Source organism: Yamadazyma tenuis, chromosome 6, assembly GCF_029203305.1.
Source record: "Yamadazyma tenuis chromosome 6, complete sequence".
NCBI lineage: Eukaryota > Fungi > Ascomycota > Pichiomycetes > Serinales > Debaryomycetaceae > Yamadazyma > Yamadazyma tenuis.
Window position 1 is genome coordinate 385,196 of NC_089466.1, and position 12,301 is coordinate 397,496.

General features: G+C 39.9%; 7 protein-coding genes across 7 annotated transcripts; 4 read left to right on the forward strand and 3 right to left on the reverse strand. All coding sequences in view use genetic code 12, as the record gives it.

Moving 5' to 3' along the window:
* Positions 1 to 20: 20 nt before the first annotated feature.
* PSN45_004406 (uncharacterized protein) lies at positions 21 to 2,756 on the reverse strand (the record flags this gene model as incomplete). Its single annotated transcript, XM_006687050.1, has 1 exon — positions 21 to 2,756. One exon carries the CDS (start codon positions 2,754 to 2,756, stop codon positions 21 to 23), a length of 2,736 nt encoding a protein of 911 aa, XP_006687113.1.
* Positions 2,757 to 3,042: 286 nt separating this feature from the next.
* Positions 3,043 to 3,576, reverse strand: ctr4 (copper transporter complex subunit Ctr4; the record flags this gene model as incomplete). Its single annotated transcript, XM_006687049.2, has 1 exon — positions 3,043 to 3,576. The coding sequence occupies one exon, from the start codon at positions 3,574 to 3,576 to the stop codon at positions 3,043 to 3,045; it is 534 nt and encodes a 177-aa protein (XP_006687112.1).
* Positions 3,577 to 4,410: 834 nt separating this feature from the next.
* Positions 4,411 to 5,379, forward strand: TAL1 (sedoheptulose-7-phosphate:D-glyceraldehyde-3- phosphate transaldolase; the record flags this gene model as incomplete). The annotated part of the gene is made up of 1 exon (XM_006687360.1): positions 4,411 to 5,379. The coding sequence occupies one exon, from the start codon at positions 4,411 to 4,413 to the stop codon at positions 5,377 to 5,379; it is 969 nt and encodes a 322-aa protein (XP_006687423.1).
* Positions 5,380 to 5,469: 90 nt separating this feature from the next.
* Positions 5,470 to 6,003, forward strand: FMN1 (riboflavin kinase; the record flags this gene model as incomplete). The annotated part of the gene is made up of 1 exon (XM_006687047.2): positions 5,470 to 6,003. The coding sequence occupies one exon, from the start codon at positions 5,470 to 5,472 to the stop codon at positions 6,001 to 6,003; it is 534 nt and encodes a 177-aa protein (XP_006687110.1).
* Positions 6,004 to 6,371: 368 nt separating this feature from the next.
* On the forward strand, positions 6,372 to 7,514 carry PSN45_004410 (uncharacterized protein; the record flags this gene model as incomplete). Its single annotated transcript, XM_006687046.2, has 1 exon — positions 6,372 to 7,514. The coding sequence occupies one exon, from the start codon at positions 6,372 to 6,374 to the stop codon at positions 7,512 to 7,514; it is 1,143 nt and encodes a 380-aa protein (XP_006687109.2).
* Positions 7,515 to 7,538: 24 nt separating this feature from the next.
* PRP42 (mRNA splicing protein) lies at positions 7,539 to 8,813 on the reverse strand (the record flags this gene model as incomplete). The annotated part of the gene is made up of 1 exon (XM_006687045.2): positions 7,539 to 8,813. One exon carries the CDS (start codon positions 8,811 to 8,813, stop codon positions 7,539 to 7,541), a length of 1,275 nt encoding a protein of 424 aa, XP_006687108.1.
* Positions 8,814 to 10,549: 1,736 nt separating this feature from the next.
* STL1 (sugar transporter-like protein) lies at positions 10,550 to 12,208 on the forward strand (the record flags this gene model as incomplete). The annotated part of the gene is made up of 1 exon (XM_006687358.2): positions 10,550 to 12,208. The coding sequence occupies one exon, from the start codon at positions 10,550 to 10,552 to the stop codon at positions 12,206 to 12,208; it is 1,659 nt and encodes a 552-aa protein (XP_006687421.1).
* Between the last annotated feature and the right edge of the window lie 93 nt (positions 12,209 to 12,301).

Here is a 12,301-nt window from a genome sequence, read left to right on the forward strand (position 1 = left end):
CAATATTATACAAGGTGTTGTTAGTGTTTTATCGAAGTAGAATATAAAGGTGGGAATCCTAGACTCTTACCCTTTTTATCATTATAGCTAGGCTTCTTGAACGTACCCGGCTTTTTCAAGTTTCTCATGTTCATCAGAGAACTAGCTGGCAGTCCAGAAATCACTTGGGTATTACTTTTCTTCATAGTTTCATCGTTTTTGTATGCTGGAAACTTCAAGTTTATAGAGCTGTTTTCCACCTTCTCTTCGAGCTTCATACGTTTGGTTGAAGATTCAACGCGTATTTCATCAGAACTCTCATCTCTAGCACCTTCACCCAGAGAGTTGGACTGTCCCAGGTACGAATCGACTTCTGATTGCTGAATGGTGTTCAATTCAGGATCCACTGAATAATTTAATTCGTCATTGTAGATGGATTTCAAGTTATCCAACTTCACGTGGGACCCCCTAGCCAAATAAAACAACCGTTCTTGTTGATCTACCGAATTAAAGGTGCTTAGTAAGCTATTAACAATGGATGTAACAATCGTGTCAAGCTTTTTGAATTCGAACAGTGGATTGAAACTTAACAAATAAATAATTGAGGCCGATGATATAGTCACTGACGTAGTGAACAAACCTGTTTCAGGATCATCCTTAGGCGAAAAGTTTGAAAAGATGTTAAAGAAATCGTTGACCAACTGTATTAAATTCTTGTCTTGGATAAACTGTTCATTGTTGAAATCTTTAGACTCGTCACCACTTAGAGAGTTGGGACCGGTGTTTTCCTTCTTTTGCTTCGATAACCTTCTTTCTTTTCGTCTGTTGAACTCTTCTTCGATCCAATTTAGCTTTTCAATAGACTCCTTTTCTCCAAATGTGGCATTGGCACGTTTTGAAACTCTAGTTCTCAAATCGTTGTCTTTGTTTCTCTCTCTATTTTCTTCTCTCCACTTCTGCTTACGCTGCCTGTTTTCAATACGAATCTTTTCCTTGTGTTCGAGACTGGACAACCTAGGCTTCTTGAAAATAGAGTCCTTGAAATTCTTGAGATTTGCATAATTGGTGATGCAGTTGATAATCGAGTTTGTGATTAAAGTTATTAGATTATAATTGTAGTTCAAAATATCCCCACTAATAGACTTTCCAAACAAAATCAAAATGTTATCAATTGCCACGATACACTTCAATTTGGAATTCGATCTCAAATAATTCTTGGATAAATTCAAGGAATTAATAAATAATTTTTCAAAATCATTGTGCTTATACTGATTTATGATGGATATCAAGGATTGGGAATTTTTGAAGATTTGGAAGTTTGAATTTGTCAAAAATGTCGTCAAGGATTTAATAACATTTAATAAGTTGGAATCATTATTCTTAGACAAACTCGCCATCATTGATCCTAATTGGTGATTCAAATCCACTGGTTTCCTGGTGCTCAGAGAATCGATGAGAGATAATCTCTTATTCAACTCATGGTTGTCGTAATGCAAATCCTCACGAGCTTTGAACTCATCGGTTTCTAGATTACTCAACAATTCTGTAGGATTTTCCATAGCCATATTAAAGGCATTGGTTAAAATATCATTCATTTGCAGGTTGTCCAATTCCACTTCCTTATTTTGCTGCCCTTCTCCAATAACATTCTTGACCGCGTCAGCAATAGTTGATTGTAATTGGGAATCGTCATCACCGTCTCCCTGAGTAGGAATTTCTGCAGGAACAACAGCATCTGATCCTTCACGCTTCTCCTTATTAGCTTCGTTAACGAAATGATTCAACACTTGATCATCTATTTTAGGCAAGTCTAAATGCTTGTTCTTTATTTGATTCGAATCATCCATTTCACTGACCTGGTTAGTTATTTCTTTGGCTAATTGTTGCAATACATCTTCAGGTATATGCTCATTTTCACGCAACTTAGCTATCTGAGATTTGTTCAAGAGTTTCTCTCTACCAGTCAAATTTTGAAAAGACTCAGATATCACCTTATTCAAATTAAAATCGCTCTCTTTGATTGACTCAAAAGCATTTCCTATGGCATTCTGTAAGTCCAAGTCATCCGCAGCATCTTCTTCATAATTCTTTTCAACTTGGAGAGGAGAGTATGCAGAATGATCCTCGTTTTGCTCTTCAGACGGTTGCTGCAGTTCATGACTATTTTCTACCGGTAGCGACTTATGTTCATCTTTTTGGTCATCAGATTGTTCGTTAGGTTGTATGGTATTGATGCTTTGAATGGCGCTGGTAATCACATTAGCCAAGTTGAAGTCGTCATCCTCTATGCTGTTCTCGTTATGGTCATTATCGTGGTTATGGTTTCTGATATCTTCATGTTGTTCGGAAGCTTGTTGCAGATGAGATTTTGGGGGTTCATTATTATGTGCCTCATCCAGCAAAGCCGTGTCCTGGGTCTGTTGTGGCGTTTCACTATGTTGTTGTTCGTGGTGTTGTCGTATTTGTGAGTCATGTAAACTACTAAATGCACTGGTGATGGCATCATCAATAATATCCAAATCATGATCATCATGCTGTTCGGTATCGTGGGGATGTGAACCTATCTGAACTAAATGATTTTGTGTCAGAGGATGGTAATGTATGTCCTTATCATTGAACTCCTCATCGGGATTATGGTCAGCCAGATTCTGGTCAACGACTGGGTTCTCGGAGCCGGGGATTGCCTGGGGGTCAATTTGTGACAACTCAAACAGCTTGAAGACGTCCCCGATCGCATTTTCAAGGTCCAAGTCGTCAGATTCATACTTGTCAGTCATGGCTAGAGTGTTGTGAAAGGCGTGAAAATAAAAACAACTGCGAAAGATGCGAAAAGGGACAGAGTGGAGTCACCGGGGGAATTGCGGTATCAGTCTCGTGGGAGATGGTGTTGGATTTTACCGCCTGCTTGAGACAAAAGCTAATTACAGAGTTGAGTATGCTGCCAACTAATGAACTCCAGTACTACGTGATCTCTTCTGAAGTTCACAATCATTATTTATTAAACTAAATTCATATATTCAACACACGAATTGAGCATCCATATAGCAGTCCAGCAGTAAGAAATTAATCCTTACAGCAGCTGACGTCTTCATCTGTAGAAGAAGGTTCACTCATACCAAATACCAATTTCCCAAAGAAAGCCCCCAATATACATGAGATGATAATATACCCGTTGTAATACATGAACAACAACATGATAATGTAACTAGCACCCCATTGAATCGTGAAAATAATACTTCTGATTAAGTGGTGTACCCAACTCGAGTTGCGGCGTCTCAATAACCATTGATGGGAAACCAAATATACGAGAGGACTCGAAATGTCTTTGGAAGTGTACTGTTCTTCTTTAGGAGAAGCAGTAATAGTTAAAGCATCAAATTCTTTGGCTACACGTCCAAGCCATTGGTAGAAGAACACCAACAAGAAAACACCGATACAGGATCCAGCAAACATACCCCTAGTCCTCACGTGCCACGATTTGGCAATAAAGCACGAGTCAATGGTATACCAGTTCCACAACATGGAAATTTTACAAGCTGGTTCACTGGAAGAAGAAGAACCTCCCATAGTCATTTTGACGACCGGATCTAACGACATTGTATTATCAGTTTAAATCTGTAGAGTTTCTCTGAAAGTTCAGGGTAGAATTGTAGCTTTATATATCAACGAAGATCGTAGGTGTGAGTAAATTAAATTTCCAATTTGCACCCGAAATACTTTAATCTGAAAATATGAGCCAATAACTCGATAGAGCCTTGTTCGGTCATATACGAACTTCATACAGGTCAAGAAATATGACACTGTCAACTCAATATCTACTTGTGGTGGTATTCCCACCGGGCATTTGCAAAAGTTAAATACGAGATTAATGTCTCATGCTGACGTAAGCAAAAGTAATATCACATAAACGAATAGCGGCTAAATGGTTTAGAGATGAAGGGGCAAGCTGATGTAATGGTATGAACAAGGTACCTGATAGCTAAAGGTAATAGAAATCATGCTTGCAGGTCAATATGATACATCACGTGACATGCCCACAGTTTCCGTGGACAACCTGCAAAATGACCCTCAGGTCCACAAGTGTCCGAAAATGAACTATTCGAGAAATGAATCGGCCAACAAATCCGCAACTCTGGGGGAAAGATGGGGCGTGGACGCTGGTACCGCGCCCGCCGATTCAGCTTATTATAGTTCTTGAGTCATTTTAATTAGTAAGTTGGTTGTAACAAACGGTGATGGTGGGATAGATGACATGAACTTCCTTTTTAATTTGCAAATGGTCATAAATTAACTAAGCAAACTTGCCCATTCCTTAATTTATTTGCCCAAAGGAAAAACAAATTTCGCCGGATTCAACAAGTGCGGTGGACAACTACCTCAATATAAATAGGGCCGAAATTTCTCGCTTTTCTTCCAACAGCAATTTTCACAATGGCTAACTCATTAGAACAATTAAAAGCTACCGGTACTGTTATCGTCACCGACACCGGTGAATTCGAATCAATTGCCAAATATACTCCACAAGATGCTACCACCAACCCATCTTTGATCTTGGCTGCCGCAAAGAAGCCAGAATACGCCAAGTTGATTGATGTGGCTATTGAATACGCCAAGGACAAGGGTACCACCAAGTCCGAAAAGGCTGCTGCTGCTTTAGACAGGTTATTGGTTGAATTCGGTAAGGAAATCTTGAATATTGTTCCAGGTAGAGTTTCCACCGAAGTTGACGCTCAATTGTCTTTTGACAAGCAAGCTACTATTGACAAGGCTCTTGAAATCATCAAGTTGTATGAATCAATTGGTATCAAGAAGGACAGAATCTTGATCAAGATTGCTTCTACTTGGGAAGGTATTCAAGCCGCCAAGGAATTGGAAGCCAAATATGATATCCACTGTAACTTGACCTTGTTATTTTCCTTTGCTCAAGCTGTTGCTTGTGCTGAAGCTAAGGTTACCTTGATTTCTCCCTTCGTTGGTAGAATCTTGGACTGGTACAAGGCCTCTACTGGACAAACTTACACCCAAGAAACCGACCCAGGTGTGGTTTCTGTGAAGAAGATCTTCAACTACTACAAGAAGTATGGCTACAACACTATTGTCATGGGTGCTTCCTTCAGAAACACTGGTGAAATCAAGGAATTGGCTGGTTGTGACTACTTGACTGTTGCTCCAAAGTTGTTGGAAGAATTGGTCAACTCTGATGAGGCTATTCCAAAGAAATTGGACGCTGCTTCTGCTAAATCTTCTTCTGATGAGAAGGTTTCTTTCATCGATAGCGAATCTGCTTTCAGATTCGCTTTGAATGAAGATCCTATGGCCACTGAAAAGTTGGCCCACGGTATCAGAAGTTTTGCTGCTGATGCTAAGACTTTGTTGGCCCAATTGGAAGAAAGATTCTAAATGTGTATGTACGTGAACAAGCCAATATATTAGTAAAACATGTTTTCCATTTGTAATATTCTGCGCGAACGAATCTCTCATTATTCAATCATGAGAGATCCTATAAAGACGAAGATTTCAGAGCCGTACCCTATCATCGAAGAATCTGAGATCATCAACGGATTCGGTAGAGGATCATCAGAACTAGGAATCCCAACAGCCAATATCCCCATCAGTTCGAATTTGAACAAGTTGGATCCAGGTATCTACTTTGGATTCTCCAAGCTCATACCAGTTTCTAAAGATCTTGAGACCAAAAAGAGATCTGATGGCCATCTTGTAGAGTTCAATCATGGGGCTAACTTAAGCGGTGAAGAAACGTGTGTCTTTCCTATGGTGATGTCAATTGGGTATAATCCATTCTACAACAACACTGAAAAGACAGCAGAAGTGCATATTATCCACAAATTTCAAGACAATTTCTACGGTGCCAAGATAAAGCACGCAGTTTTGGGATACATCCGGCCTGAATTGAATTATACCACTAAAGAAGCCTTAATAGAAGACATCAACTTGGACATCGAAATGGCCCTTAGAGCGTTGGAACTGAGCGAGTACAACCAGTACAAGCACAAAATACTTTAAGGTGGGATATAGGCAATTACTCGACTATTACGGTAGCCATTTATTATAGAGACTTATATAGGTTATACACACATAATATTTTCTTTAAACTTTTTGTGGCCTCCATATCTTTAAGTCTTGTGCATCATTAAATTAACTTTTACTGCGCACCCTTGGATAAATTAATGGTACCATTAGAACTGGCAGACACCTGTGTGCTAAACACCTATACGTGTGAGTCAGTTCTGCAATGTTCAGAATACTTCCGAGTTGCTCAGCAGTATTACTGTAGCTCTCCAAGTACGACGCTGTTCATTCTCTACAGTTTAGGGTTTATCCTTATCATTGCTACTTTAATCTTGGTGCTAAGCCTAGTCATCAGTAACTATATGTTTGAGAACCTTCACAAGATTACCGACAGTGTACACATCAACCCTAAGTTCCTATATTTCATAATCATTCCCCTTATCAACTCCCTAGGCGATATCACCAACTACCATAATGGACTAAAGATAAGCTCTGAGTTGGTGCTAGGACAACTCATTGGATCCAATCTAATTATATGTGGGCTTATAATAGGCCTTATATGTGTTATTAAGCCAGTTTCGGTAAGAAATGATAAGTCGGTTCTAGTCGACTTGGCATGGTTGTTGACGGTGTTTGTGATATTCAATTGGATATTGCAAGACGGTAAGATCACTCGTTTTGAAAATTGTGTCATGGCTGGGGTTTATATTGCCCATTTGGTATACTTGTTTGGTACAAATAAACAAGCTGACGAAGAACTTATACCTCTCAATATTGATGAAGAGTTAGAAGATTTGGAAAGACAAGATGAAATAAACAGTACGGCTATACCGTTTTGGCTTGAGTTGTCACATTTTATTGTGCATTGGATCAATCAGGCCATTAATATTGTGATTCCACTTGGACAGCCCACCTCACTATTGTACTATTTCACCATCACCGGAGTGTTAATGTATTTGAAGTTTCCGTATGCGGCTACAGTAGCAGTGCTGGCATTAGTGCTTTTGCTCATACTCGGGTTGAAATTAAAATATGACTTGCCCTTTCTAATGAACGCTATAGGAATTGTGAACTCAGCACTAATAGTTTCCAATATATCAGTAGTGTTATTGAGGATAGTCAAGAACTATGGACTTATTTTGAAAATCAGTGATTATTTGCTTGGATTTTTGGTGTTCTCGATTATGAACTCAATCAATGACATTGTTACAAATGTGAGTTTATCCATAAAATATAACCTGCTCATTGGACTAAATGCGTGTTTGGGAACTCCATTACTTCTTATCCTCATTGGTATAGGATACAATGCCCTCCTCATTGGTGGAACTTTAACATTTACCCTCCACCAAAACCTTATGATTACAGCCAGGGGTCTAATAGCACTCATTGGATGTCTAATGGTGCTCGTACCCCTAAGTAGCTGGAAGTTTACCAGAGCCATCGGGTTTGTTGCATTGGGATTTTGGTTTTGTATTAGTATTTTGAATTGTGTATTAGAAGATTGAGATAATATATACATCCGACTGACACTAGAGAAATGCAGTCAATTCTTCATCAAAGTCATTAGCAGTAGTATCGGTGATAGTCTTAAACTGGTTCCGATATTGGGGGTTGTACTTCAACCAAAATCGAAGTACTTGTCGGTACTCTTTTGTTTCATTTTTACACGATTTAAAAAGCTTCAATTTGGTATCATTATCAAGCTGGTGGTAAACAAGAAGCTCCCAGGGCTGGGAGCTCTCAAAAAGTCTGGTAATAACAGCAGTATTACCGAAAAGCCATTCCAAGCTAGTGAGTTTGTTGATACTAACCTGTGTGCTCAAAAGATTCTTTGACACCAAGAAGTTGGAGTTGAAGAGATTCAAGTCAATAAGTCTATCAATCAATTCCTTTTTGTTGAACTTTCGGAGGGAGATGGCCCGTTTGAGAACCTCGTTTAAAGAGTCGAGTTTGTTCAAATTGGTCAAGTAGTTCATGTACTTCAACCAAAGATCATTATAGTTACAGGTAGCGAGAACCGACCGTTCGTACGCCTGTATCACATATTCGTGCGGGTAGTTCAACTCAAGGTAGGCCATATATTTCTCCCAAGTTTTGAGTTCGTTGATGGCGATGGGCTTTAAGTCAAAATATGGATGCAATTTTTTCTCAAAATCATAGAGCTTGAACGCCTTATACTGGGTTATCACATAAATGTCCGTGATGTTTTTCCTGAGCCCCTTATCAGATGTGTGTGTAAGTTCTCCAGAATCGATCAAGTCAAACATGGAGGTGAAAAAAGGTGAGTAATTGTACATGGGTACCTCCAACACGTAGCGAAGCAAACGTTCATACTTAAGTTGGAAATTCAAAGTTGGATCTATGTTCTTGTAGGTTGACAAAAACTCTAAGTACAACTTGTAGAAGTCAGCAGAAAAATAGTGGAAACCAACATAGCTTCGGGCCAGTTCGAAGAGTTTAAGGTATTGCAAGCAGTTCGACACACACACAGGATCAGCGACAAGACAGAACTCCAAGTATGCCAACCACACACGGGGAGAGTAGCTCACATAACGAAGGGCCCGGTTGTATATTGCCTTAGATTCCACAAAGTTAGCAAGTTCATATTCAAGATGAGCATACTTCAACCAGTAGTTTTCGAGTAGCGGATAAATCGTCAAAAGGGCATCGAAAACGGCTCGGACTGTGGGGAGATATTGATCAGTCGACGCCTTGGATAGCTTCTGTACACTTTGCTGAAGTAGGCGGTCCCACTTGGCCACACTATATGGATCCTTCAAAAGGTCGATTGAAATCTGTTCCATATCGCTAGTATTCAAAAAGAAACACCAAAATCAATCGCTTTCGCGAGGTCCCAACAAACCCAAAATTCTTCATCAGAAACTCTAAACACACGAGCGGAGAACGTATATGGGGAACAAAGAGGATCCCACTAACAGATACGGCAAACAAACACAGGAACAACAACCAGCTCAGCCTCAAGATACACGGTAGGGTTCCAAAATCCCCATGTATGGGTTCTATTGCGGCAAAAAGTGCTCGCACCCGTTTTGCAAGATGATAATACTGGAGCAAAACCCGGGGGAATTAGTATTTTACGGTTGAATCTGGAACACGCGGTTAACAAAGAGGTTACTGGCGCAACCGTGCATGGCCAGGAACCAGTGCAACAAAATTATCGGCTGTATATAAGTCTTTGCTTAATAATCGTTGCTACCCCGGAACCAGTTCCTAGGATCCAGGGTGGGGATATTCCAACTGGGGTATAACCTTATCTGCACCCCTCCAAAATATAGACGAATCTAGCTCACCCTCAGATCAGTGGTGGATGGTTGCATACACTATTAACGTGGGGCAACTTGAACCTCAACCCACCGTCCATAACGGCTGATTGTTTGTTTCGAAGAATTCCACCTAGTTTGCAATTTTGAAAACGCCCATGAAGAACTTATTCTTGGAAGGGCGTCATCACAAACTGGTGTCTTCGTTGGTATTCCCTATGGTAGCCGTGATTGGGTACTAGTTGGATGTAAGTTACTTAGTATTAGGCGCAAAATTACTGGTGTGGGTTAAATTATTGTACCAGATGCTGGATATTGCCGTTTCCAACAGGACTTGTAACAGCCATTCATTGATGTACAGTGGAGCAAAACCCGGTAGACCAGGGCCAACTACGGACCGTTTCGGGTCCGAGGCACGACTTCCGACCCTCGGATAAATCATCGCGATGTGCCAAATGACTTTTATGTCGGTCGATCTTTGAGCGGCCAGGTTATTTTTAACATAAAATAAGTCCTGTAACTTACAGGATCACTATGAGTATAATATTGTAAATAATTTTACAGACATATAGGAAGCTATCCTCGTCGACAGCAGAGTAAATACAATAAAAGAAAGTTGTCTTCAAACCAGAATGCATATATGCCTTCATATACCCTGAGGTACAAATGGGCCCCGCATATGCACTCTTTTCTTCCCGCATTTGTAATGGCACAGAATATAACGCGCAAAAACCTGAAATGGTTAAAAAAGTTGCTTCCTCATAATACCGTCGTCAGTGTGTATATATCTGCAATGGTTCAAACTTAATTCTAAAATTAAGTTCCGTCCAGATATAATATAGTCATGGAAACCGCGTCTTTCGGCTCACCAGCTGTGTTTTTCTGTCTACCACACTATCTTGTTGAACTCTTGAAGTATGATGCTAGTACGGCTGTAACCAAAATTTAAGCGGCAGTGGTGGCATCAAACATGTCAGCAGCAACAGAAGTGGTAGATCCTCACAAAAGAGACGCTTGGCCTGTATGTACCGCAGACGACACATTCCGTTTTGAGCGTTTAACAAACAATAGTATGTGTTGTGTGCATATAATTTTTCCGGGTCGCAGTATGACGTCTTCAAGTGATGAATAAAAGGTATTTTTTCTTTTGGGGTTGCTGCCTGCTTAGATATCCGATATATAAATGAACACCTTTACCCCATTATATACTTGGAATTAATTGCAAATTTTCCTATTTATCATACTCATTAATTTTAATCATGGTTTGGAGTATTGCTTCTAAAACCAATACTTTTGGCTTGAGAGGAAGAGCATTAAGAGTTGCCATCACCGCAACAGCTGTTACTGGGTTTTCCTTGTTCGGTTATGATCAAGGTTTAATGTCTGGTATTATCACTGCTCCTCAATTTAACTCAGAATTCCCTGCTACTTTGAACGATAGTGTCAACCAAGGAGCTGTCACTTCTTGTTATGAAATTGGTTGTTTCTTTGGGGCTATATATGCCTTGGTCAGAGGTGATAGACACGGTAGAAGGCCATTGGTTCTTTGTGGTTCTGTAATTATCATCATTGGTACAGTTATTTCTGTCGCAGCATTCAAGGACTCTTGGGGTTTGGGCCAATTTGTTATCGGTAGAGTCATCACTGGTATTGGTAACGGGTTGAACACTGCCACTATTCCAGTTTGGCAATCTGAAATGTCCAGAGCTGAAAACAGAGGTAGATTGGTAAACTTGGAGGGTTCTGTTATTGCCGTGGGTACCTTCATTGCCTATTGGTTAGATTTTGGATTGAGTTATGTTAACACCTCGGTATCATGGAGATTTCCAGTTGCCATGCAGATTCTTTTTGCCTTAATGTTGTTATTTGGAATGCTGCAATTACCAGAATCTCCAAGATGGTTAATTGCTCACGACAGAAAGCCTGATGCTTTGTTGGTGTTGGGTGCTTTGAACGATGTTGAACCAGAATCTGACCAAGTTTTGGCTGAAATTACTGTTATTGCCGATGCTGTCAACAGGTTCGACAAGCAGCAAGTTGGTTTCAAAGACTTGTTCACCGGTGGTAAGACCCAACATTTCCAAAGAATGATGCTTGGTTCTATTGGTCAGTTTTTCCAACAATTCACCGGTTGTAATGCTGCTATTTACTACTCCACTGTGTTATTCGAACAAACCATTGATTTGGACAGAAGGTTAGCTTTGGTTTTAGGTGGTGTTTTTGCTACCGTTTACGCCATTGCTACGATTCCTTCGTTCTTTTTGATTGATACTTTAGGAAGAAGAAACTTGTACTTGATTGGTGCCATTGGCCAAGGCTGTTCTTTCCTCATTGCTTTTGGATGTTTGGTTCATGAAACTAAACAAACTGCTAAGGGTGCAGCCGTTGGTTTGTTTTTGTTTATCGTTTTCTTTGCCTTTACCATCTTGCCTTTACCATGGATATATCCACCAGAAATCAACCCATTGAGAACCAGAACTCTTGCTTCTGCTATCTCTACTTGTACCAACTGGATCTGTAACTTTGCTGTTGTTATGTTTACTCCTATTTTCATTGCCAAATCTAACTGGGGTTGTTACTTGTTTTTCGCTGCTATGAACTTTGCCTTTGTTCCTATCATTTTCTTTTTCTACCCTGAAACTGCTGGTAGACAATTGGAAGAAATTGATATTATCTTTGCAAAGGCCTATGTTGATAAGAGACAACCATGGAGAGTTGCTGCTACTTTGCCCAAGTTATCTTTAACTGAAATTGAAGAATATGGTAACCAATTGGGCTTGTACGACGGTGACTTTGAAAAGGAACAAAACGAATTGAGAGAAGACTCTTCAATCGTCAAATCCAATGATGAATCCTCCCACAACCAGGAAGAGAATACCGAAGGTGTCTTCGCTAATGATACCAGCAACAAAGCTTAATATGGCTCGATGTCACCACTCCCTATAATATATACATATATGTATAGACCAATGTATTATTAATTAGTCTTAAATCGTTGTACAAGTCCAGGG